Source organism: Garra rufa, chromosome 8, assembly GCF_049309525.1.
Source record: "Garra rufa chromosome 8, GarRuf1.0, whole genome shotgun sequence".
In the NCBI taxonomy this organism is placed as follows: domain Eukaryota; kingdom Metazoa; phylum Chordata; class Actinopteri; order Cypriniformes; family Cyprinidae; genus Garra; species Garra rufa.
In genome coordinates, this window is record NC_133368.1 from 42839551 (window position 1) to 42866897 (window position 27347).

The 27347-nt window shown below is 40.9% G+C and overlaps 1 protein-coding gene across 1 annotated transcript; it reads right to left on the minus strand.

The window, feature by feature from the left end:
* Positions 1-1914: 1914 nt before the first annotated feature.
* LOC141340194 (lactase/phlorizin hydrolase-like) lies at positions 1915-27334 on the minus strand. The gene is made up of 29 exons (XM_073845120.1): positions 26679-27334; positions 25955-26600; positions 23958-25514; positions 23387-23655; positions 23008-23298; positions 22728-22926; positions 22428-22630; positions 21397-21503; positions 21159-21290; positions 20846-21069; positions 20502-20738; positions 20170-20305; positions 15677-16290; positions 9959-10029; positions 9785-9868; positions 9516-9615; positions 9335-9419; positions 8563-9253; positions 7839-8484; positions 6049-7605; positions 4928-5196; positions 4535-4825; positions 4236-4434; positions 3929-4131; positions 3650-3756; positions 3419-3550; positions 3100-3323; positions 2776-3003; positions 1915-2560 (listed from the first exon to the last, which is right to left on the minus strand). The coding sequence occupies exons 1-29, from the start codon at positions 27315-27317 to the stop codon at positions 2337-2339; spliced, it is 10365 nt and encodes a 3454-aa protein (XP_073701221.1). The 5' UTR covers positions 27318-27334; the 3' UTR covers positions 1915-2336.
* Between the last annotated feature and the right edge of the window lie 13 nt (positions 27335-27347).

The following is a 27347-nucleotide window of genomic DNA, read 5'->3' on the forward strand; positions in this document are numbered from 1 at the left end:
AAACGTGGAGCAACGAGGAGGTAAAGTGCCTTTTATGAGCTCTTTGTGGTAAAAATAAAATCATATACATGAGCACGCTTAGTCCAGCAGATGGCAGGTGCGTTCTACGTAAAGCGGTTACTGATTGTTCTGCTCCATGCTGCTTTAATAGAGTAGTACCCTTTCAGAACAAAAATTTACAGGAAATGTACTCACCCCCTTGTCATCCAAGATGTTCATGTCTTTCTTTCTTCAGTTGTAAGGAAATTATGTTTTTTAAGGAAAACATTTCAGGATTTCTCTTCATATAATGGACTTCTATGGTGCCCCTGAGTTTGAACTTCCAAAATGCAGCTTTAAAGGGCTCAAAACGATCACAGCCGAGGAAAGAATGGTCTTATCTAGCAAAACGATCGGTTATTTTCTAAAAAAATAAAATAAAATACTTTTAACCTCAAATACTCATCTTGTCCAGCTCTGTGTGTACTCTGTGTAGAGATTAAAAAGTATATAAATTGTAAATGTTTTTAGAAAATAACCGATCTTTTTGATAGGTAAGTCCCTTCTTCCTTGGCTGGGATCATTTAGAGCCCTTTGAAGCTGCATTAAAACTGCATTTTGGAAGTTCAAACTCAGGGGGCACCATAAAAGTCCCTTATATGGAGAGAAATCCTGAAATGTTTTCCTCAAAAAACATAATTTCTTTACGACTGAAGAAAGAAAGACATGAACATCTTGGATGACAAGATATCTGTAAATTTTTGTTCTGAAAGTGAACTACACCTTTCAAGTCAAATGCACCTTTTCCTTTTGTTTGGAGTGTTCAGTGATTTCTGTCACAAAATATACTTCATTCAGCCCAACCAATCAGGTTGGGAACATATCGCTATGTCTTTAGGCTTGGTATCTTCAGGTTCGCTGTCAAAAATGCCAGTGTGAACGCTAAGCCAACCAGGACCAAATGTATAATTTTCCTTTTTGGTCCAGACCAAATGAACAACTACAGGTGTGAACACACCCTTAGTGACCTTAGGAATGAATTTAGGAATTTCAGGTCGATTTTTGAAGTGTGGATCCGTGCACACTCTAAGTAAGGGATAATGTACAGGCAGCCGGTAGTTATCGCAGAAATAAGCCCCGACAGTGTGATCAGTGTGATTAATTCGCGATAACTACAGGCTGCCTGTACATTATCCCGCTTATTACACGGCTACTTGCCACATAAGGAAGAAAACTGGACATGAATATGAATTTGAAACCTTTTATTGGCATATTTGTTTTAGATTAACATTTTTATCCTTCCGCGGAGCGATATAGTACCACGTGACTAACATTCAAACTATGTACGTTAGTAAGACAATTTAAATAGATTAATGTCGAAATTTTCCATTGTTAATTGTGGTTTTCCAGTGTTTGTCACAAGATGGCGCCAAACGGTAATCTTTGTTGGCACGGAGGGATTTTAAACATACAAGTAGTACCGGCTATGCGTTATTACTTTGGAGCGGTGATTATTTGAAAAGAACGAACCTGCAAATGTCTCAACTGACCAATCAGAATCAAGCATTCCAAAGAGCCGTGTAATAATGGCTAATATTGCCCACAATCCAGGGTGATACTCATTTTCTGGACTATTTACAAACCTATAGCAGCTTCACTCATTGCAAAGTCTTAATTTATAGCTTTTCTCGTGTTTGTTTTGTTCTGTATATAAGTCTGGACTGCTGACCTATTGCTGCCTGCCTTTGTGATTCTGCCTTGTCCACATGTTTGCTGCCTCCCCTGACCCAGTGCCTGTCTTGTGATTACACTACTGTTTTGCCTTGGATATCCCTGATGCCGGTGTCTGCCTGTTTGTCCAACGAGTAACTCTGTTAATAAAGATGCACCCGGATCCCAACTCCATTGACTCTGCATTACAATAAAACAACTGAATTGCTTTGTTCTTTTGATTTATTGTTTAAAATCAGCATGTACAGAGACAACTTTAATATACAAAGAATTAAAGCACATAAAGCAGAAAAATCCACTCAATGCATTTAAAAACACTGACATATTAAAATGAATTTCATATACACGTGACAAAACTCATGAACTTAAAGCTTACAATATATTATATTTTAGAGTAGAGTGTCACTTTGTACATATATTTTCAGATGATAGCAGTTATCATTACATTGCTAGTGACTTATACAAAGTAAACTGATATTTTAAATAGATCATTTATAACATAATTTAAAGGCAGATTTAAAGACACGTTTACAACCATTTATACAGTCATACTATAGCAAATTATATTAGGATTGTATTATATTAGGTCAGTTATATTAGGATCATTGGTAAAGCAGGTATTATGTTCAGAATCTGTCTCTTTTCTGAAGGTCAATGTATTCCTCTATAGAACGTTTTGGTTTCTTGGATGCCTTGACAAGTCCAAAAACCAGGAGGACAACAGCGACTGCTGCAATAACGGTGAGACTGAAGAGGACATTGAGACCCAGTGTAGCATCAGAACCTGACACTTCCAAACCCAAGAAATTGACCGAGATTTTCTCACCAGAAGGAGGTGGAGGAGTAGTTCCTGTAAACAAGAAAAGACTCAGTTGAATGCATGGATAGAGAGACAGAACGACTGATAGAAAGACACACAGAATGAAGGATACAATGAACAAACTAACAAAAGGAGTAGATAGATAGATAGATAGATAGATAGATAGATAGATAGATAGATAGATAGATAGATAGATAGATAGATAGATAGATAGATAGATAGATAGATAGATAGATAGATAGTACCTTGGATCTGACATTCATGTGGACTTTCTCCTGGACTTATGAAGCCATTGCAGTTGATTATTGTATTGTAGTGCTGGACAGATTTCTTAGGAATACGTGGTAAATTTGGATCTGATCGATTTACATAGAAAAGGCCAAATCTCTCAGAATAACCCATCGTCCATTCCAGATTGTCCATTAGTGACCAGGCAGCATAGCCACGCATGTCCACACCATCCAGCAAATATGCTAAATAATAAAATTACATTTTATTCAAGTAGTACAATTGAATTTTCACCAGTAGTCTAAAAGTGATGCACTAAAAATGCTTTAAAAATCTTCTACCTTTCAGAGCCTCATTGATATAGTTTTCATAGAAGTGGATTCGGAGAACGTCATTTAGATCTACCGGTCCTCGTTCTGATACTCCATTCTCTGTAACGAAAACAGGAGGGTTTCCGTATTCATCCTTAATGAATTTCAGAAGTCTCCTGAATCCCTGAGGAACAACTTTCAACCAGTCGGATCCAGTTTCCAGCCATGTACGATCACTAATAACTACTGAACCCCTGGAATAGATGACAGTATAATAAATATTAATGCATGTTTTAAACAAATTGCACCTGAAACAGTGTGACGATGTTGATTAAAACTAAAAGGATACCTGTCTGCATCATAGTGCTCTTGGTCCCCAAAGTCAACGTAAAAGGCTAAAACAGTTGTGTAGTGGTTTAATCCAAAATAATCATGAGTTCCCTTAATCCTCGCTACTTCTGCCGGGGTAAATTCTGGAAGCCTGTTAGATGTCAAATGCAAATATAAAATTATTCATAAGCTTTTGAATACAAAGCTTTGAATTCCTCAAAAAAAAAAAAAAAGATGATATCTGTATTACCTTGATTGTGGTCGGCCAGCCGCTAAACTTCTCTCTCGGATTCTGTTCTTCATTGTATCACCGTAATCTCCATTGAACACAGGATGAGCAAACCAACCAATCATGAACTGTTTCAAGAGATAAAAAAGAGCAGTGGTGCATTATGTATTCATTCACACAGGTATTGTTATTTTAGTATCATTGCTAAATTAATATCAAATAACTTAAATGTTTTTTAGCAGTTTTAGTTAGCAATAACAAGACATGTCATGTATGCATAAATGGTTTACAAAACCTTACCTCAACATAACGCACAGCAGCGTCCACATCTTCCTGTTTGTATGGGTTTCTTGGTTCAGCCCAGTCAGAGTTTATAGTTATGCCAATAATGCCACCTTGTGTTGCACGATACTTGTCATTATACACATGCCAGGCCTCAGCATGAGCCTTGAGGAGGTTGTGTCCCACAACATATGGCGCAGTGCCTGGATTAGTATTTAGACCTGGACAAAATAGAACATCAAGAATTTTATGATGCAGTATTAACTGTATTGATACTGATGAGCTAAATCATATTTACAAAAAACACAAAGTGGGTAAAAAATACCTGGTGCAAATACTCCATGGCCATGTCCATGCAGTGCGACAATGTAGGGTTCATTTATAGTGATCCAGAACTTTACTTTGTCCCCCAGACTGTTAAATACAACATCAGCATAGTCTCTGAACCTCTCGACAATGGTCTCATTCTCCCAGCCACCAATATCCTGGAGTGCTTGTGGGAGATCCCAGTGGTACAAAGTCACCTGTCAGTTCAAAATGATTAATAGACTGTCAGAAATCAGTCAAATTCTCTTGGGCTGCAAGATAATTTTTTTGCATGCAAATTTATTCAAAATATTTTACCTGTGGTGTGATATTGGCTGCCAAAAGAGCATCTACTACTCTATGATAGTAGTTGAGTCCAGCTTCATTAATTTTCCTATTTGTTCCATCTGGCAGAATTCTGGGCCATGAAAGAGAAAACCGGTAGTGTCTGACCCTCAGCATTTTAAGAATATTGATATCCTCAGAGAGCTTGTTGTAGCTGTCACAGGCAATGTCACCGTTGTCATCCTGCGATATCTTTTCAGGAGTGTGAGCAAATTTGTCCCAAATGCTGAGACCTTTTCCATCGGCTCTCCAGGAGCCCTCTATCTGTGGCATTTGAACATAACATGAAACAACTGTCCTCATTTGAAGACACTCAGAGCAAATAGGATAGAAGAAAACTGTTTTATTTGTTAAAATAGATTGTACCTGATATGCAGCACTTGCTGTGCTCCACTTAAATCCCTCTCTGAAATGGCCATATAACATTTCTACCTCCTCTGTCAGTGGAAAGCCATTATTTGTAATTATGTCAGCGAAGAGATGAGCAGAGCGCTTTGGAGATCTTGGCCGACTTGTAAGTTCAAAGTTAACATAGTGAAGTCCATAGCCAATAGTGTAGCCTTTCAGCCACTCAAAGGAATCCATTATAGAGGTGGCAATGTACCCCTTGACACGTACTCCATCCAGATTGTGTGCTAAAAAGACAATACATGTAAATGTGTATCAAGTTATGCTTAAAAGAATAGTTCACCTAAAAATGAAAATTAATTACACACCCTCATGTTGTTCCAATACCCTAATACTTTCATTCATATTAAATTAAATCTGAGAGGTTTTGTTCCCTCCATTGACAGCTTAAGCAACTTTCACTTCGAAGAAAGGTAGTAAAATCTCCAGTGGATGAACTGTATATTTCTGAAGTGACAAGAATGCTTTAAGTGCACCAAAAAGACAAAAATAAATGTTTTCTTCTTCTTTAGTCCCTGAGAGCACCACAATTACTATGTGTTGAAGCAGGAGTGTGACTCTATATGCTGCCTGTATGCTGCAGTACACTGTATGCGCTATATTGCAGTATTAGTACAGTAGTGTTTCCCTTCCTCTGCCTGCAATCAGTACAGTGCGTATGGTACAGGTTGTATCGTTGGATGGGTTGTGGTGCTTTTGTAGACTGAAGAAGAAGAAGCTCTAGTGAACACACGTTGGAGAATGAAGTGGAAGAGAAAAACTTTTTTTTTTTTTTTTTTTGAGCACACAAACTATTCCTTTTGCTTCAAGAAAATACAGTTCAACCACTGGAGAAACATGGACTACTTCCATTATGCAGCTAATACCTTTCTGGGCATTCAAAGTAAAAGTTGCTAGGGTTGTCAGTAGAGGACCAGAAACCTCTCAAACTTTATTTAAAATATCTTCACTTGTGTTCTGATGGACGAAAGTCTTAGGGGATTAAAACAACATGAGGGTGTTTTCACATTTTTGGGTGAATCACCCCGTTAAATATGCACTGTACAAACAGTTTAGAATTAGAAACAGTGTTAGCATACCTTTAAGAGCCTCATCAACATAGGTCTTCAAGAAGAATATTCGATCAGTGTCATCAACTGTTACGTCAGGGCTGGTAGCCACACCATTTTCCGTAATGTAAATCTCAGGGTCTCCATACTCTTCCTTTAACCAGTTAAGAAGTCTCCTAAGTCCCCAAGCAACAGCCTTCTGCTCACTAACAGCTGTATCTAAATAGCCATCTGCTTCTCCCTTTCCAATATCCTGATCAGTTTCATAAGACTCAATATCAAGTCTGCTGGTCACATGACGCACAACTTTGGTAGTGTATGTACTAATGCAGAATACATCAGCTGTTCCTTGGATAAAGGCTTTGTCTTCGTCAGTAAAAGAAGGCAACCTGGATTCTGTCAAGCCTTGAAGTTCACTTTTGTTCCCAACCTGCCACTTCATGGCATCAGGGTAGTCACCGTTTTTAAAGATGGGGTGTGCAAACCAGCCTAACTGGAACTGAAGGGCTCGGTCAGCAGCCATCACCTCTCGAGGGGTGTTGACGTCTAGGGGTTCTGCCCATTCAGCATTCAGACTAATGGTTACCAGACCCCCTTGAGATGCCCTGTATTTCTCATCATAGGTGTGATATGCTTGTGCATGAGCTTTCAGGAGGTTGTGTGCAACCCTGTACGGAGCATCTCCGGGTTGATTCACGTTAGGTGGAATCTGACCCAGTCCATATCCAGACCATGCAATTGTCTGGGGTTCATTAAATGTGATCCAAAATTTCACCCTGTCTCCAAATGTTGCATAGCAGAAATCACAATATTCATTGAATATGGTAATCATTTCAGGGTTGTCCCAACCGTTCATGTCCTGCAAAGCCTGTGGCAGGTCCCAGTGGTAGAGAGTCACCATGGGTGCGATATTGTTTGCTATAAGACCATCTATGAGCCTGTTGTAGTAGTCCACCCCTTTCTGATTAAGAGAAGATGTACGGCCGCTGGGGAAAATTCTAGACCATGCCAAGGAGAATCTGTAAGTTTTCACTTTTAGGGCTCTTAACATGTATAGATCTGCATCTATTTTATTATAACTGTCACATGCCACATCACCATTGCCACTGTTTGGGATATTACCAGGTTTTTGAGCGAAAGTATCCCAAACACTTGGTCCTTTTCCATCTGCATTCCACCCACCTTCAACTTGATATGCTGCAGTTGAGACACCCCAAAGGAATCCCTCTGGAAATGTTCCATAGTGGTAAAGCTGTCTCTCAAACTTCGACTGAGGAGAAAATTTTTCCCAGACCACCTTGGATTTTGAAGGAATTTCAGATGGCGGCAGACTAGGGAGCCTTGTGATCTCAATTTCATTTCCATACATTTGCATTTTAGCTTTTGCCACAGTCTCAGCAAATCCGTTTCTCTCAATCACTGTTGAGTAGTAATGTAATGATGCTTTTGGGGTTCTCGGCCTGTCAGCACCTTCAAAGTAAACATAGTGCAATCCAAATCGGTGATTGTAACCTTGAGGACCCTCAAATCCATCCATTAGAGACTGGACTGTAAACCTCTGGATGGCAATTCCATCCAAATTCACAGCTGTTTGGAAAGAGAAATGTAGTTAGTGAAATATAAATTAGTCTGATTTTAAGGTTTAGCAAATAGTGTTTATGGCCTGGAAATAATGAATACTATATAACGAATAATTCAAATATAAAAATGTTGGAATCTCCAAGAAATACATCACACACTGTAGGTTTAAGTTACCATCTTACTGAGTGACATGTTATCTCTTAGTTTTAAACATTAACCAGTTTTCTTAGGACGCCTACCTTTCATTGCCTCATTAATATAAGCTTTTAGATAGTCGACACGGTTAGTGTCATTGAACACATCACCACCGTATTCAGTTGGCATTCCATTTCCTGTGATGTAGATGGGCACCTTTGTGATGGACGTGTACTCTAAAGAGATGTAGTTCAATAATCTTCGAAGACCCCATGGAACAGACTGGATCTGGTCAGAAGCTGTAGAGGGCCATGTGGGGTCAATATGAGTCTGGAAATCCCCAACATTATTTGGTCCAGCATCACAACTATTCAAGCTCTCACTAATCAGTCGGGAAGTGTGGTGGTTAAGTCCAAAGAAATCAGCTGTGCCTTGAATTCTTTGTTTCTCAGCCTCAGTGAAGACAGGAAGTCTTGCCACCTCTTTACCACAGGCAGCTTTCTTTTTCTCAATCTGTTCCTTTAGCATGGCTGGATAGTCTCCATCTACAAATATGGGATGGGCAAACCAGCCCAGCATGAAGTTTAAATAACGCTCAGCTGCTGCTACATCCTGATCACTTGAGGGATTCATTGGCTCTGCCCAATCAGAGTTAAGAGCAATGCCCACTTTTCCACCTTGCAGAGTTCTGTAATTATCATTATAAATATGCCAAGCTTCCGCATGAGATTTTAGAATATTGTGCGTCACCTGCAAAAACAAATACAGAATTATTACTTTCTATAGTCATAAAAAATATATGCCACTTTGTCAGATTGATAGACACACCTTGTAAGATGCGATTATTGGGTCTTTCACTCTTGGGGGATGTTCCCCTGTTCCGTAGCCCAAGTTGCTCACTACCCATGGGCTGCCGAGGGTGATCCATGTTTTGACTCTGTCTCCATAATGAGAGAAGCAGAAGTCAGAAAATTCTTTGAAAGCTTCCACAATAGCGTCGTTTTCCCAGCCGCCTAAATCCTGTAGAGCTTGAGGAAGGTCCCAGTGATGGAGGGTAACAGTGGGCTCGATGCCGGATTGTAGGAGTGTATCAATCATCTTGTCGTAATAAGCAACACCCTTTTCAAGCAAACTTTCTTTGCGTCCAGTGGGGAAAATGCGAGCCCAGGAAATTGTGAACTGATAATTAGGTGACTTCATGCCCCTTAGCAGATACACATCATAGTCCACCTTGTAATAACTATCACAGGCCAAATCAGCAGTCTGATTTCCAGAGACATGACCCTCATGGCTAAATCGGTCCCATATAGTCTCACCCTTCCTGTCTTTATCCCATCCACCCTCCACTTTAAAACTCTCACTGGAAATGGACCATTCAAAACCAACTGGGAATGAACCAATCACGAACTGATCACGCTCATCTTCGGGTTGACTTCTGAATTTCTCCCAGATGGTTTGATAAGACAATGCAGAAGCTGAATTCTGATGGGAGATTGTCTTAGTATTTTCCATCTGCAAACTAAATGAGAACATATTTGTTATGCTGACTTAAAAATGCTATTATTTACTGATATATGTACCGTTTTAGTCTCAACTTTACCTTTTGAGTGTTTCTTCTTCATGTAGTTTCTCAAAAAGGTGTGTAATGTCACAGCCCATGATGCGAAGATCTTTCTTTTTTAAAGCTGACAAATAATACTAGGTTAGCATCTGGCATTTCATTTTATAAAAATTATCTTACACCATGGACACATCACTTGAAGAAATATGCTAACATTTACCTCCAAGAATTGTGTTTAGTGGCTGGAAATTATTTTCATATCCATTACAGTCTTCGACTATCAGCTGATACATAAGAATGGGCTTTTGACCGCTGCCAACCTGAAATAAATGTGTAAAGTGTCATTTCAGTGTTCTGAAATGTTCTGCCAAGTCAAGTATTTTAAGCAAGTCTTTGAATATTAAAAACAAGCTGAGTTAAATCTTGTGAAATCTGATTCACTATTGTAAAGATGGTTATAACACTTCAAGAGCCACAATAAACAATTACCTGTAACTTCATCAATTCCTCTGCAAGAGGTGTCTCCAATTTGCAGTTGTACTGCATGTGCAGAGAGATGAAGTCCACATAAGCCTGAAGATGAGACAAGAGAAGTATGTGATAAATTACATAATATTAGCTATTCACCAGTATAATATATAATGATCTATCTTGCACACTTACCATGATTTTTGGCCTAATTTGATAAATGGAGTTAATATCACTGGCTCTAATTCCAAGAGACAAACGAAGGGCTAAAAGAGAAAAAAAAAAAAATCACTCTAAAAGGCACGAACATTATTATAAAGAACTGCGTAATGGGGAGACCAGGGTTAGTTGTCACATTTATATTCCAGTGAATAATACTAATTCTAATAATACTACTAATTATTATTATTATTTTCAAAGATTTTTTTAACATTTGACCACACACATGGGAAAGTTGTTACAGTGGGCCATTAAATGAGCTATTTTCAACTACATTAAAACCATAAAACTATTTATATTTTAATTATATTTAATAAAACTTATGTAAGCCTTTTTAGGCTTGTATAAGATTGTTTCTGTCTAGATGTATAAATTGGACTTTTGACTATTGAACATACTGAATAACTCAGAGTTTGACAACTAACCCTGGTCTGTTTTGTGTACATTAAATGAAACATTACATGAATACATTAATGAATAGACTCATGCCTTACCTGTCACGATACACAGATCAGCTGTGTTCTCATGTCTCGTGATCTGTGTACTGTTGTGTTGTACGTCATGCTCGCTCATCAGCTGCCAATCAGTCCCCACAGGTGCCGCTCATCATCTCAGTGTATATAAACTCACCGTTGTCTCTCTTCCCCTGTCAGATGATTGTTCCCCGGACCTTGGCTGTGGTTGTGTTCTTGAGTTCTAGTCTTCGTTGGATGTTGTTCGTGTCTTCGTGTTTTCACACATTGGATTATTCACGCTTCATCACTGGACTCACCCGCTCTGGATTATTCAACACTGCACATCATCGACCATCTAGCCCCTGCCCCACCCATCCGAGAGATATCATCCATTGCACCCGTTTGTTTGTATTCTTCTGTACAATTCAATAAACTGTCATTTCGCCCTGCATTTGCTTCCTCTCCATTCATCTCGTCACAGAATCATCTGACCTATCATGGAAGCAGCAGGCTCTTCCCAACCCACCATGGCAGACTTCATGCAAGCCTGCATCTCTCGGATGGACAGCCAAGAGCAAACGATGGGTTCAGCGATCCGAGCTCTCGTGGGGCAGGTGTCCGAGCTCACTCAGCGCATGCAACAAATGCAACCTCCCGCTGCGCCACCCGCACCGCCCACGCCATTGACTTCCCCACCACCATCCAGCGCGTCCAGTACATCGGAGCCCCGCCTTCCCACTCCGGAACTCTACAGCGGTGAGCCGAACCACTGCCGTGCTTTCCTCACTAGGTGTTCTATGCACTTCGCACTACAGCCGCGCACCTTTGCTAGTGAGGAAAGCAAGGTAGCGTTCGCGCTCACCCTGCTGTCTGGGAGGGCGGCATTGTGGGGAACGGCGGTGTGGGAGAATCAAGATCCCTGTTGTGCCTCGTTTACTGCACTCGCCGCCGAGATGAAAAGGGTGTTTGACCGCGCGGTCGCAGGAAGAGAGGCCGCGCGCGTCTTGGCGGATCTCAGACAGGGGGAGAGATCCGTCTCAGAGTATTCCATCGACTTTCGCACCCTGGCGGCGGAGTGTCAGTGGAACGAGGAGGCGCAGTGGGATATGTTCCTGCATGGGCTGGCTGATCGCGTCCAACGTGAGATCTACGTCCTGGACCTACCCGCTTCCCTCAACGGCCTTATCGACCTGGCACTGCGGGTAGACGCTCGACTCTCCCGAGCCGAGCGGCGGTGTTTACCCGCTCGGTTCCCCCCTGGGGAGGGAACTACACCTCGAGCCAGCGGCGGTGACGCGGTCAGCCACACCTACGATCACGAGCCTATGCAGGTGGGTCGAGCTCGGCTTTCTCGGGAGGAGAAGGAGAGGCGGAGGTCCCAGGGCCTTTGCCTTTACTGTGGAGCCGCGGGACACTTTGCTTACAACTGCCCGGTAAAAGGCCCAGCCCGGCAGTAAATCAGAGGCTACTGTCGGGTGGGATCTCCGCTACGAAGACCTCATCCAGCGCGACCTCCACGCTCCTTCCGATTAGGCTCAGATGGTCAAACCAAGATCATCACTGCACTGCACTGTTGGACTCTGGGGCCGAAGGTAATTTTTTGGATTATAGTTTTGCTCGTCAGTTTTCTGTGCCACTCCTCCCCCTCACCAACACCATCAGTGTCCACGCACTCAACGGCCAGACTCTTCCAGACATCACACTCATTACTGAACCTGTCACTCTCACTGTGTCTGGCAATCACAGTGAGAGTATATCTTTTTACATCCTGGACTCTCCCCATTCACCCATTGTTTTAGGTTACCCCTGGCTCATCAAACACAACCCCCGGATTGATTGGCAGCTGAAGTCGGTAACTGAGTGGAGCAATAAGTGTCATGAGTCTTGTCTTGTGTCTGCTTGTTCGTCTGTCTCTAGTTCTGTGTTACAGGAGAAGGCGGTGGAGCTGTGTAACGTGCCCACGGAGTACCTCGACCTGAAGGAAGTGTTCAGTAAGTCTCGGGCTGCTTCTCTCCCTCCTCACCGTCCCTACGACTGTGCTATAGAGTTACTGCCAGGGACGTCTCCGCCTAAAGGCAAGTTATATTCACTCTCAGTTCCAGAGAGAGAGGCTATGGAGAAATATATTTCTGATTCTCTAGCAGCGGGGTTCATTCGACCCTCCTCTTCACCAGCGGGGGCGGGGTTCTTTTTTGTGGGGAAGAAGGACGGTTCTCTGCGACCTTGTATTGATTACCGAGGGCTGAATAATATTACGGTAAAGAATACTTATCCTTTGCCGTTAATATCTTCAGCCTTCGAGAGGTTGCAGGGAGCGTCAGTCTTCACGAAATTGGATTTAAGGAATGCTTATCATTTGGTCCGCATCAGGAGGGGAGATGAATGGAAGACTGCCTTTAATACCCCCAGGGGGCACTTTGAATACTTGGTCATGCCCTTCGGTTTGGCCAACTCCCCAGGTGTCTTTCAGGCACTCGTCAATGACGTGTTGAGAGATATGGTCGATCAGTTCATATATGTCTACCTGGACGACATATTGATTTTTTCTTCTTCTCTCCAGGAACATGTTCAACACGTCAGACGAGTGCTTCAGAGGCTGCTAGAGAATGGGCTTTTTGTCAAGGCGGAGAAATGCGTTTTTCATGCACAGTCTGTTCCTTTCCTAGGGTACATCGTGTCGTCTGAGGGTATGCGCATGGATCCCGAGAAGGTTAAGGCTGTGGTGGATTGGCCTAGCCCAGATTCCCGTAAGGCCCTACAGAGGTTTCTGGGGTTTGCCAATTTTTACCGGCGTTTCATTCGCAACTTCAGCCAACTAGCCGCACCTCTGACCGCCTTGACCTCCCCCAGAACGACGTTCAGGTGGTCAGACGCAGCCGAGGCTGCGTTTGCCAAACTCAAAAGCCGCTTTGTTTCGGCTCCCATCCTAGTTACCCCTGATCCATCACGTCAGTTTGTGGTGGAGGTCGATGCGTCAGAGGTGGGGGTAGGTGCGGTGCTTTCACAGCGCTCATCCACAGACGACAAGATGCATCCCTGCGCGTTTTTTTCACATCGTATGTCGCCAGCTGAAGCAAATTATGATATTGGTAACAGAGAGTTGTTGGCAGTCAAGTTGGCATTGGAGGAATGGCGTCACTGGTTGGAAGGGTCGGGGGTACCTTTTATCGTTTGGACCGATCATAAGAATCTAGAATATATTAGAACTGCTAAACGATTGAACTCTAGGCAGGCTCGGTGGGCTCTTTTTTTCGGACGTTTTGACTTTACACTCTCGTACCGCCCGGGTTCCAAAAATATCAAACCCGATTCTTTGTCACGTATTTTTGACCGTTCCGATCGCCCGTCCACTCCCGAGGGTATTTTTCCTGAGACACTTATTGTCTCGACCCTCAATTGGGAGGTCGAATCGAAGGTTAAAACAGCCTTACAAGGGGTAACGCCTCCGGTCGGTTGCCCACCGAACCGTTTGTTTGTGCCAGAGAGTCTTCGGTCCGAAGTTATCCAGTGGGGTCATTGTTCCAACATTGCTTGTCATCCAGGGGTAAGTCGCACCTTACATTTGGTTAAACAAAGATTTTGGTGGCCACTTATGGCTCGTGATGTTCGCAGTTTTGTTTTGGCTTGCTCAGTTTGCGCCATTGGTAAGACTTCTAACAGACCTCCAGATGGGCTCCTCCAACCGCTGCCCATCCCTTCGAGACCCTGGTCCCACATTGCGCTAGATTTTGTTACCGCCCTCCCACCCTCCCAGGGTAACACGGTAGTTTTGACCGTGGTGGACCGGTTCTCGAAGGCGGTTCATTTCATTCCCTTGCCCAAATTACCTTCAGCCAAGGAGACAGCGGTAACGGTCGTTGACCACGTCTTTCGGCTACATGGCCTCCCGACAGACGTGGTCTCCGACAGGGGACCCCAATTTGTGTCCAAATTTTGGCGAGAGTTTTGTAGACTTCTGGGGGCCTCTGTTAGTCTCTCTTCGGGGTTCCATCCTCAAAGCAATGGTCAAACTGAGAGAGCCAACCAAGACTTGGAGAGAACGTTACGATGTATGGTCGCCAGAAATCCTTCCTCCTGGAGCCAACAACTTTCTATGGTGGAGTACGCCCACAATTCGTTGCCAGTATCATCCACGGGCCTATCCCCATTTGAATGTAGCATAGGGTACCAGCCACCAATTTTTCCCAGTCTGGAATCCGAAGTCGCGGTTCCCTCCGCCCACACCTTCGTCCAGAAGTGCCATCGCACTTGGACCAGAGCCCGTGAGACTCTGGTCCAGGTGGGAGCGCGCACTAAGGCCAAAGCCGATCGCCACCGGTCTAGGCCTCCGATATACGTCGTCGGTTCCAAAGTGTGGCTTTCAACCAAGAACATTCCTCTGCGTTCCGTCTCGAATAAACTTGCTCCCAAATTTATTGGCCCGTTTGCTGTCACCAAAATCATTAGTCCGGTGGCAGTCCGCCTCAAACTCCCTCCAGTGTACAGGAGAATTCATCCCGTGTTTCATGTTTCCAAAATCAAGCCTGTGTTTTTTGCACGTATAAATCCGCCTACCCCGGTTCCTCCACCGCCGCGTCTCGTAGATGGGGAACCTACTTATTCGGTTAATCGTATTCTGGACTCTAGGCGGAGGGGACGCGGATTTCAGTATTTGGTGGACTGGGAAGGTTACGGTCCGGAGGAGAGAAGTTGGGTTCCTGCCAGAGACATCCTGGATCACTCCCTCATTGATGATTACAATCGACAGGTACAGGAGTCTGGGAACGTCAGGCGACGTTCCTAGAGGAGGGGGTACTGTCACGATACACAGATCAGCTGTGTTCTCATGTCTCGTGATCTGTGTACTGTTGTGTTGTACGTCATGCTCGCTCATCAGCTGCCAATCAGTCCCCACAGGTGCCGCTCATCATCTCAGTGTATATAAACTCACCGTTGTCTCTCTTCCCCTGTCAGATGATTGTTCCCCGGACCTTGGCTGTGTTTGTGTTCTTGAGTTCTAGTCTTCGTTGGATGTTGTTCGTGTCTTCGTGTTTTCACACATTGGATTATTCACGCTTCATCACTGGACTCACCCGCTCTGGATTATTCAACACTGCACATCATCGACCATCTAGCCCCTGCCCCACCCATCCGAGAGATATCATCCATTGCACCCGTTTGTTTGTATTCTTCTGTACAATTCAATAAACTGTCATTTCGCCCTGCATTTGCTTCCTCTCCATTCATCTCGTCACATTACCTTTGAATATTTGATGATAGACATTGTAAACATTTGCATGGGACTGGACAGCATTTTGAAGTTGCACTTCGTGTAGCTCATGCAGGTGACTGATGGTGATGAATGTGTCCACATCCCCAAATGTATTGAACACAAATCCGGCATATTGCTCAAACATCTGCGCCACTATTGGATTCTCCCAGCCTCCATATCTGGCACTGAAGAGTTCTGGTACAGCAGAACGATGGAGAACCAGCAGAGGTTTGATGCCCGATTCAGTCAGCTGCTGCACAAGCGTCTTGTAGCACTTCACGGTGTCTTCATGCGGCTGGTTAGGATCACCTGAGGGAAGGATGCGAGACCAGGACAGGGGAACCTTAAAGTGGGTCACCCCTCTGCTCTGAAGGTACATGAAATAGGCTCTGGATTGTTGTGGAAGTGGACCCCCACAGTAAAATGCATTGTCTTCGTCTAAAGGTGAGGTCTGGCTGGTGGTCAAAGGGCCTGCAAGTAACATGAAGTCCTGTTGCTCTGCATTGCTGTAACACCAAAAAACAGCCAACAAACCAAGAGAAAGAAACCCCTTTAGGACCTTCATCCTGACTGTTCTGTTTAGGGGAAGTGTTTTCAAAGCTCTTTATATGTACTATTTCTAATCTAAAAGGGAGGCATAAATATTTGCGTCACAATCGTGCAGTTTAACTTTACTCTTACTAGTGATACAGTTTATGACAGCCATTAAGTTTATCAGTGGTCTTGGCTGTATTCAACAAATAAAATCATACAAAAATATGATAATTTTGAAATCATCTGTTGAGCTGATATTTTGTTCATCATAATAAAAACTTAAAGGCAAAGCAGCCAAAACAGACAAGTTTAATTTCTTATTTATTAAACTGTTGTATTAAATCGTATCTCATGTGCACTTGTGGTATTCAGTACAAAAACAGAACTTATGTGATATTGCACTTGTTGCATGTGTGACATTGCATAACAGTATTATATAATATAAATACAAAAACTTATACATACACAAATTTTAAAACCATTTAATGTCATTATAGGCTACAGGCAGGACGGGTGTGTTAAATGCGTTAATAATTTTATTGCCTTATATTTTTGTTTTTTGTTTTCTTCTAAAAGAGATGAAACATGTTAACAGATCTAACAGTTTTTAATGCTTTTCTGTAGGAGGAAATACTTTTCCTCCATGCAATACGAAATACCTCTGGTTTTGTTTTCTTACAGCTGCTCTCTATTTTCCAGGCTGTTCTCTTTAGAGCATGAGTGTGCTCATTATACCACGGTGTCGGACTGTTTTCCTTAATCTTCTTTAAGTATAACAGATCAATCGTGTCTTACATGCTAAAAAAGAGGGAGTTGATAGTTTCTGTTACAATTTTTCTGAGCTGTTGGATATGCTGATGAATTGACACAAACAAGGAAGATTATTTACAAGGCAGTGTTTTGTCACAGAAGTGATGGTTCTATAAAATTTGTAAAAAGGAGTTGGGTTTGCAGCTTTAGCTATATGGAGTATACACAAGACTAGATTATGATCTGACATATCATTGTTCTGCTGTAAAATTTTAATGGCATTGGCATCAATTCCATGTGACAGTATTAAATTTAAAGTTTGATTACGACAGTATTGTCCTGACACGTGTTTTCTAAATCCAATGTTCAGAACATCTATAAATGCTTATCCCAGTGTATCTTTTTCATTATCTAGATGGATATTAAAATCGCCTAAAATAGTCAGTACAAATGTCAGTAGGGATTTATCATTAACTCTTATTACACTAGATAATGTTATACAAAGAAATTATATAAAGCAGTTATATACTGATTTCTGTGACATAACTGACTTCTGTGATATAACTGACTTCTGTAACAAAACTGACTTCTGGCTTGCTGACCTGGACCCCAATTAGCCATTGGGGGCAGAGAATATTACAGTGCAAGTTCACTGATTCTGATTCTGGCAAAATATCAGTGCTGGTATTACTAGATCTCAGTGCTGCGTTCGACACTGTCGATCATAATATTCTTCTAGATAGACTGGAAAACGGGGTCGGGCTTTCTGGGATGGTTCTAAAATGGTTCAGATCATACTTAGAAGGGAGAGGTTATTATGTGAGTATAGGAGAACATAAGTCTAAGTGGACGTCCATGACATGCGGAGTCCCACAATGCTCAATTCTTGCACCGCTGTTGTTCAGCCTGTATATGCTCCCACTAAGTCAAATAATGAGAAAGAACCAAATTGCATATCACAGCTATGCAGATGATACCCAGATTTACCTCGCCTTATCGCCAAATGACTACAGCCCCATTGACTCTCTCTGCCAATGCATTGATGAAATTAACAGTTGGATGTGCCAAAGCTTTCTTCAATTAAACAAGGAGAAAACAGAACGCTGCTGCCAGGATTCTGACTAGAACCAGAAATATGGAAAATTGCAGATATGCTCACTGAATATAAACCTAACAGACCACTCAGATCACTAGGATCGAGTCAGTTAGTAATATCAAGGGTTCACAAAACAAGCGGAATCCGCTTTTAGCTATTATGCCGCCCGCAGTTGGAATCAGCTTCCAGAAGAGATCAGATGTGCGAATACATTAGCCACATTTAAATGCAGACTCAAAACTCATCTGTTTAGTTGTGCATTTATTGAATGAGCACTGTGCTATGTCTGAACAAATTGCATTATTTTATGTATAATCATTTTTACTGTTTTAATTAATTTTAAATGATTTTTTAAATCATTTTAAATGTTCTTAAATCTTCAGTTTTTATTGTTGTGATTATTATGATAAATTTTTATGATTTTTATATTATGATTTTAATTCCTCTTATGTACAGCACTTTGAATTACCATTGTGTATGAAATGTGCTATATAAATAAACTTGCCTTGCCTTGCCTCTGGCTCCTGGTAAACATTGGTGGCTGGTTCCTCTATTTTCTATTTAGAAATAGAATTGTCATAGGCTCCTTTCATTAGGTTTCTCAGTGGGTGCGTCACTGAGTGAGGAGAACCTGTTTAATGTTTTGAATGGGACAGATGACCAGTGTTTTGTCCCACGACTATACTGTCTCACAGTAACCCAGTCGCCCTGCTGTGGGTTATTTGCAACTCGCTAAGATAGTTGCATCCAAAGCTGTATCTAAGGCTTCCACATTCTAACTATCCTCAGTTAAAGTTTGGATGTGTGTCTCTAGTTCTGAAACCTGACAGAGAAAGCTACACTAAACATGTGGCAAGCAGCGCTGGTAACAATAGCAGGAGAAGAAGCTATGACTCACCATGATTGCTGAATAATTCCGACATACCACAGTTGTTTGATGAACTCGAAAATTCCACGAAAGAGAGAAAAGAAATGGTAGGGGCGAATGACATGCTAACAAGTTAACGGAATGTTAGGAATGAACTAGCAGTTTAGATTAAATTTGAACAATTTTAAATTAGTTTAATGGATAATATCAGCAATAAAGTGATAATTAGTTTGAACAGTTTAAACAACAGAGAGTGATAGTAAGATTCCAAAAGAAAAACAAAGCTACACAGAGCTACAATCGCAAACCACTAAGCAGCAGAGCGGACAGGAAATCTCTACAGTTCTTACATCTGGTTTGGGAAACACTGGTGCAATTTTTATTGCAATTCATGTTGATATAAAAAAATTGATTTTTCTTTCTCTTTGCTTTTTATTTCAATTTGTAATATTTTAACGATAAGCTTAAAACAAGTTAGGGAAAAAGTTAAAACTCAGTCAGACCACAGAATACAGATTACGTCACAAACTACAATTTTCCTCATGTAATCATGGGGTGTGCATAATGTACTCTCTATAATAACTATATAACTAAAAATAGTCATTACAAATGCCAGTAGGGATTTATCATTACCTCTTATTACACTATATAATGTTATATAAAGAAATTATATAAAGCAGTTATATACTGATTTCTGTGACATAACTGACTTCTGTGATATAACTGAATTCTGTGATATAACAGACTTCTGTAACATAACGGACTTCTGGCTTGCTGACCTGGGCCCCAATTAGAGGTTGGGGGCAGAGAATATTACAGTGCAAGTTCACTCATCTCTTTAAAGGGAATCCAGCGTATTAAGCGTTGTATGGCTTAATACAACGTAAATGATGTATGATGTGGGAAACACTGGTGCAATTTTTATTGCATTTCATGTTGATATCAAAAAATAGATTTTTCTTTCTCTTTGCTTTTTATTTCAATTTGTAATATTTTAATGATAAGCTTAAGGCAAGTTAGGGAAACAGTTAAAAAGTAGTCAGACTACAGAATACAGATTACGTCACAAACTACAATTTTCTTCATGTAATCATGGGGTGTGCATAATGTACTCTCTATAATACTAACTATAATATCTATATATAGTGTTCAGTGTATATGTTCAGAACTCCTCTTTTATCTCATGGTAAAAGTGTTCATCCACAGGATATTTTTGTTTCCTGGATGCCTTACATCCATACAAGTCCATATACAACAGTGACTGCTGCAATAATGGCAAGACTGAAGAGGACACTGAGTGCCAGTTCAGCATCAAGACCTGACACTTCCAAACCCAATAAACTGACCAACAGAGGTGGAGGAGTAGATCCTGTAAACAAGAAGAGAGTTGGATGGATGGAGGATGGACGGATGGATTAATGGATAGATAGATAGATAGATAGATAGATAGATAGATAGATAGATAGATAGATAGATAGATAGATAGATAGATAGATAGATAGATAGATAGATAGATAGATAGATAGATAGATAGATTGATTGATTGATTGATTGATTGATTTCACCTTCAGGTTCATGGATTTCGCATTCATGCGGACCTTTTCCTGGACTTATGAAGCCATTGCAGTTGACGATTGTAGCATAGCGCCAGACAGACTTCTTAGGAATACGTGGTAAAGTTGGATCTGATCGATTTACATAGAAAAGGCCAAATCTTTCATCAAAACCCAATGACCATTCCAGATTGTCCATTAGTGACCAGGCAGTGTAGCCACGCATGTCCACACCATCCAGCAAATACGCTAAAGAAATAAAATAACATTTTATTTAATTATCACAAGTTTTTACCAAAAATTGAAAACAAACAACAATAATACAAATGCATGAAAAAGCATTACATTTTCTTTACCTTTCAGGGCCTGATTGATATAGTTTTCATAGTAGTGGATTCGGTGGACGTCATTTAGATCTACAGGCCCCCGTTCTGATACTCCATTCTCTGTTACATAAATAGGAGGGTTTCCATATTCTTCCTTAATGAATTTCAGAATTTTTCTGAATCCCACAGGATTGACTTTCAACCAGTCAGATCCAGAATCCAGCCATGTACGATCAACAACTGTTCCAGCACCCCTGAAATAAACACCAAAAAATATCAATGCATTTTTAAGCAAATCGGGCATGAAACAATGTTACAATGTTGATTAAAACTAAAAGACTACTTGTCTGCATCATAATGCTCTTGGTTCTGATAATCCATGTTATAGGCTAAGACAGTGCTGTAGTGGTTGAATCCAAAATAATCATGAGTTCCCTTAATCCTCGCTACTTCTGCCGGGGTAAATTCTGGAAGCCTGTTAGATGTCAAATGCAAATGTAAAGCATTTATAAGCATTTGAATGCAAAGCATTGAATTCCTCAAAAAAAAAAAAAAAAAAAAAAAAAAATCTTTATTATTACCTCGATTGTGGTCGGCCAGCTGCTAAACTTCTCTCTCGAATTATGTTCTTCATTAAATTGCTGTAATCTCCATTGAACACAGGATGAGCAAACCAGCCAATCATGAACTGTATTGAGATGTATTCATACACACAGTTATTTTTGTATCATTGCTATACTATCTTAGTATTTATTAGTATTTTGAATTTGTAATTTTATATTTGAATTAATTTAATTTTTAATTGAATTACATTTTTATTTCAGTTTAAATTTTAGTGTTTAATTTATTTAAATTAAAATGTGTTTGTATATTTAGTTTTAGTTAAAGTTCCCATTCAATTTCAAAATTAAAGTTTTTTTGGTTATAGCATGAGATTTAGCATTTAGAAGATATAAGCATTCAAAACTAACAGTCTCTCACTTTCGTCAAAACGTATCAACGATTTTGATGACATCACCCTGCACAAACTTTCTGTCCAATCAAATGCTCTAGTGGCTGAAGCTGCAACTAAAAACGGTCACTTGTACACATAATTTATATTTTCTATAAGGTAAATGGCACGTGGTGCAGTATAAAGGGATTGAGTATAAATATGCATTTCCTTTGGGGCAAATGAAGTCTGGTTTTGCATCATGTCACACGAACCTCAGCAGCACGCACACAGTCTGCTCCGGTCCAAAGAGACGATAGCACAGAGTAGATTATATGTCAGCACTGACCATAAAACGCATCAGGCGCATTTGAATTCTACACAGAATGCTATTTTATATATAGAAAATGCAATATGGATGAGATTGTGGCTGTCAAATGCAGCTTTACCCAGCTAAACAGCTCTGGCCAAGATATAGATGAAGCTGCAATATAGACAAAACGCTATTGGCTATTTAAAAAAGGGGGCGGGATTGCTGGATATGTCCCGCCCTGTCTTCCTGTTTCAGTTAAATTAACTCAACACATAGAATAACGCTACGAGTTTCAAACCACTTTAGTGGACCTTAAACAATACCAACCTTGACATGGATGCAGAAATGGTTAAACTTCAATGTTATACCTGAACTACACGCTCAGCAGCATCCACGTCTTCCTGTTTGTATGGGTTTCTTGGTTCAGCCCAATGAGAGAATAATGTGATGCCAATAATGCCACCTTGTTTTGCACGATACTTGTCATTATACACATGCCAGGCCTCAGCATGAGCCTTTATGAGGTTGTGTCCCACATTATATGGTGCAGTTCCTGGATTAGTATTTAGACCTGGACAGAAATAGACATCAACAACTTTATGATGCACTGAAACTGAAGCTAAATCTTATTCCAAAAAGCAAAAAAAAAAAAATTATATGAATGATACCTGGTGCAAAATTTCCATGACCATATCCATACAGTGCAACAATGAAGGGTTCATTTAGAGTGATCCAGAACTTTACTTTGTCTCCCAGACTGTTAAATACAACATCAGCATAGTCTCTGAACCTCTCAACAATGGTATCATTCTCCCAGCCACCAGCATCCTGGAGTGCTTGTGGGAGATCCCAGTGGTACAATGTCACCTGCCAATTCAACATCATTAATAGACTGTCAGTAATTAGTCAAATTCTTTAATGCTAAGTAATGTATTTAAAGTATTTTACCTGCGGCTTGATATTGGCTGCCAAAAGAGCATTTACTAGTTTATGATAGTAGTTGAGTCCAGCTTCATTAATTTTCCTGTTTGTTCCATCTGGCAGAATTCTGGGCCATGAAAGAGAAAACCGGTAGTGTCTGACCTTCAGTATTTTGAGACTATTGATATCCTCATCGATCTTGTTGTAGCTGTCACAGGCAATGTCGCCATTGTCATCCTGCGATATCTTTTCAGGAGTGTGAGCAAATTTGTCCCAAATGCTAAGACCTTTTCCATCAGCTCTCCAGGCGCCCTCTACCTGTGGGGTTTGAGCATAACATGAAACAAATATCCTCATTTGAAGACACTATTAGAAAAAAGTTTTATTTGTTTAAAATAGATTGTACCTGATATGAAGCAGTTGCTGTGCTCCACATAAATCCCTCTCTGAAATGCCCATATAACATTTCTTCCTTCTCAGTCAGTGGAAAGCCATTATTTTTTATTATATCAAAGTAGAGATGAGCAGAGCACTTTGGAGTTCTCGGCCGACTTGAATGTTTGAAGTTCACATAGTGAAGTCCATAGCCAACAGTATAGCCTTTCAGCCACTCAAAAGAGTCCATTAGAGAAGTAGCAATGTAACCCTTGACACGTACTCCATCCAGGTTGTGTGCTAAAAAGAGAATACATGTAAATGTGTGTCAAATTCTAGAATTTTCAATGTAACACTATTAAAAACACCAGGCCTCATTTACTAACAATTATATACAATTTGCGTTTTTATATTGATATAACTTTGTTTTTACCTTTGTTCATTTATATATAGCTGAATCCAGAATATTGTAAATCAGGAACAGCTAGTAATTTGCATAAAATGTACCAAACCAAGTGTAAAAAAGGGAGTTTTGTACAAGTAATATTTTAAATGTATGCACAGTACAAACAGTTGGTGAATTAGAAACAGTTTTAGCATACCCTTAAGAGCCTCATCAACATAGGTCTTCAGGAAGAATATTCGATCAGTGTCATCAACTGTTACATCAATGCCTGTAGCCACACCATTTTCTGTAACATAAATCTCAGGGTCTCCATACTCTTCCTTTAACCAGTTAAGAAGTCTCCTGAGTCCCCAAGCAACAGCCTTCTGCTCATTAATAGCTGTATCAATAGAGCCATCTGCATCGCCCTTTTCAACATCCTGATCAGTTTTATAAGACTCAATATCAAGTCTGCTGGTCACATGACGCACAACTTTGGTGGTGTATGTATTAATGCAGAATACATCAGCTGTTCTTTGGATAAAGGCTTTGTCTTCATCAGTAAAAGAAGGCAACCTGGATTCTGTCAAGCCTTGAAGTTCACTTTTGTTCCCAACCTGCCACTTCATGGCATCAGGGTAGTCACCATTTTTAAAGATGGGGTGTGCAAACCAGCCTAACTGGAACTGAAGGGCTCGATCAGCAGCCATTACCTCTCGAGGGGTGTTGACGTCTAGGGGTTCTGCCCATTCAGCGTTCAGACTAATGGTTACCAGACCTCCTTGAGATGCTCTGTATTTCTCATCATAGGTGTGATATGCTTGTGCATGAGCTTTCAGGAGATTGTGTGCAACCCTGTATGGAGCATCTCCAGGTTGCTTCACTTTAGGTGGAATCTGACCCAGTCCATATCCAGACCATGCAATTGTCTGGGGTTCATTAAATGTGATCCAAAACTTTACCCTGTCTCCAAATGCTGCATAGCAGAAGTCACAATATTCATTGAATATGTTAATCATTTCAGGGTTGTCCCAACCATTGATGTCCTGCAAAGCCTGTGGCAGGTCCCAGTGGTAGAGAGTCACCATGGGTGCGATATTGTTTGCTATAAGACCATCTATGAGCCTGTTGTAGTAGTCCGCCCCATTCTGGTTAAGAGACGATTTATAGCCGCTGGGAAAAATTCGAGACCATGACAAGGAGAATCCGTAAGTCTTCACTTTCAGGGCCCTCAACATGTTTAGATCCTCATCTATTTTATTGTAACTGTCACATGCCACATCGCCGTTGTTATTGTTTGGGATATTACCAGGTTTTTGTGTTAAAGTATCCCAAACGCTTGGTCCTTTTCCATCTGCATTCCACCCACCTTCTACCTGATATGCTGAAGACGAGACACCCCAATAGAATCCCTCCGGAAATGTTCCATAGTGATAAAGCTGTCTCTCAAAGTTGGTCTGAGGGAAGAACTTTTCCCAAACAACCTTAGATTTTGACGGAACTTCAGATGGCGGCAGACTAGGGAGTCTTGTAATATCAATTTTATTTCCATACATTTGCATCTTAGCCTGTGCCGCAGTCTCAGCAAAACCGTTTCTTTCAATCACCTTTGAGTAAAAATATGCCGATGCTTTGGGGGTTCTCGGCCTGTCGGGATCTTCAATGTCCACATAGTGCAATCCAAATCGTTGACTGTAGCCTTGAGGACCCTCAAATCCATCCATTAGAGACTGGACTGTAAATCTCTGGACACCAATTTTATCCAAATGCACAGCTGTTTAGAGAAAAAAGTGTAGTAGTTTATAGTTACTACTATTATCTCCAAAGTGTATGTATTTAGCCAAATTTAGATAGTGACATTTTATTATATAGTCTGATGTTAAATCAAATATTTTCTTACACTGGTAGAAGTGTAACACTGGAAGATTACTGCAGATTATAGCAATTTCATATATTTACAGCCCCCTGAAGAATTAATTATTTCTAGGTGCAAATATATATATTATATATATATATATTATATTATATTATCTCAATTGTGATTTTAATGATGTCATACTCTATGTGTGGCTTTCAACATAACTGTTTTTTGGGGCCTGGAAATAATAATTACTACACAATGAATATTTCAATTTCACACAGACTGACTGGTCGCCTCTAAAAGACTAAGATAGTCTTAGTGTTAACAATGACCAGTTTTCTTAAGATGTTTACCTTTCATTGCCTCATTAATGTAAGCTTTCAGATAGTCGACACGCTCAGTGTCACTGAACACATCACCACTGTATTCAGTTGGCATTCCATTTCCTGTGATGTAGATGGGCACCTTTGTGATGGACGTGTACTCTAAAGAGATGTAGTTCAATAATCTTCGAAGACCCCATGGAACAGACTGGATCTGGTCAGAAGCTGTGGAGGGCCATGTGGGGTCAATATGAGTCTGGAAATCCCCAACATTATTCGGTCCAGCATCACAACTATTCAAGCTCTCACTAATCAGTCGGGAAGTGTGGTGGTTAAGTCCAAAGAAATCAGCTGTGCCTTGAATTCTTTGTTTCTCAGCCTCAGTGAAAACAGGAAGTCTTGCCAGCTCTTTACCACAGATATCTTTCTTTTTCTCAATCTGTTCCTTTAGCATGACTGGATAGTCTCCATCTACAAATATAGGATGAGCAAACCAGCCCAGCATGAAGTTTAAATAACGCTCAGCTGCTGCTACATCCTGATCACTTGAGGGATTCCTTGGCTCTGCCCAATCAGAGTTAAGAGCAATGCCCACTTTTCCACCTTGCAGTGTTCTGTAATTATCATTATAAATATGCCAAGCTTCCATATGAGATTTTAGAATATTGTGTGTTACCTGTAAATACAAGCCAAGTATTGTCACTTTCTAAAATTATAAAAAATATATGGTACTTTCTCAGATTGACAGACACACCTTGTAAAATGCGATTGTTGGGTCTTTCACTCTTGGGGGATGTTCCCCTGTTCCGTAGCCCAAGTTGCTCACTACCCACGGGCTGCTGAAGGTGATCCATGTTTTGACTCTGTCTCCATAATGAGAGAAGCAGAAGTCAGAAAATTCTTTGAAAGCTTCTACAATAGAATCATTTTCCCAGCCTCCTAAATCCTGCAGAGCTTGGGGAAGGTCCCAGTGATAGAGAGTAACAGTGGGCTCGATGCCAGATTGTAGGAGTGTATCAATCATCTTGTCATAATAAGCAACACCCTTTTCAAGCAAACTTTCTTTGCGTCCAGTGGGGAAAATGCGAGCCCAGGAGATTGAGAACTGATAATTAGGTGTCATCATGCCCCTAAGCAGATACACATCATAGTCCACCTTGTGATAACTATCACAGGCCAAATCAGCAGTCTGGTTTTCAAAGACATGACCCTCATGGCTAAATCGGTCCCATATGGTCTCACCCTTCCCGTGTTCAGCCCATCCACCCTCCACTTTGAAACTCTCACTGGAGATGGACCATTCAAAACCAACTGGGAACGAACCACTCAAGAATTGGTCATGTTCAGCTTCAGTTTGACTTCTGAATTTCTCCCAGACCTTTTGATATGACATTGCAGAAGTTGATTTCTGATGGAAGACTGT

What these genes read in the sequence shown, in the direction of transcription:
- LOC141340194 (XM_073845120.1), bottom strand. Translation starts at nt 27,317, where the DNA reads ATGTCATATCAAAAGGTCTGGGAGAAATTCAGAAGTCAAACTGAAGCT. An exon ending in CAGCAACTGCTTCATATCAG is followed by an intron (nt 23,299 to 23,386) that starts GTACAATCTATT and finishes CAAACCCCACAG; the next exon opens with GTAGAGGGCGCCTGGAGAGC. An exon ending in TATCAATGAGGCTCTGAAAG is followed by an intron (nt 3,004 to 3,099) that starts GTAGAAGATTTT and finishes TTTATTATTTAG; the next exon opens with CATATTTGCTGGATGGTGTG.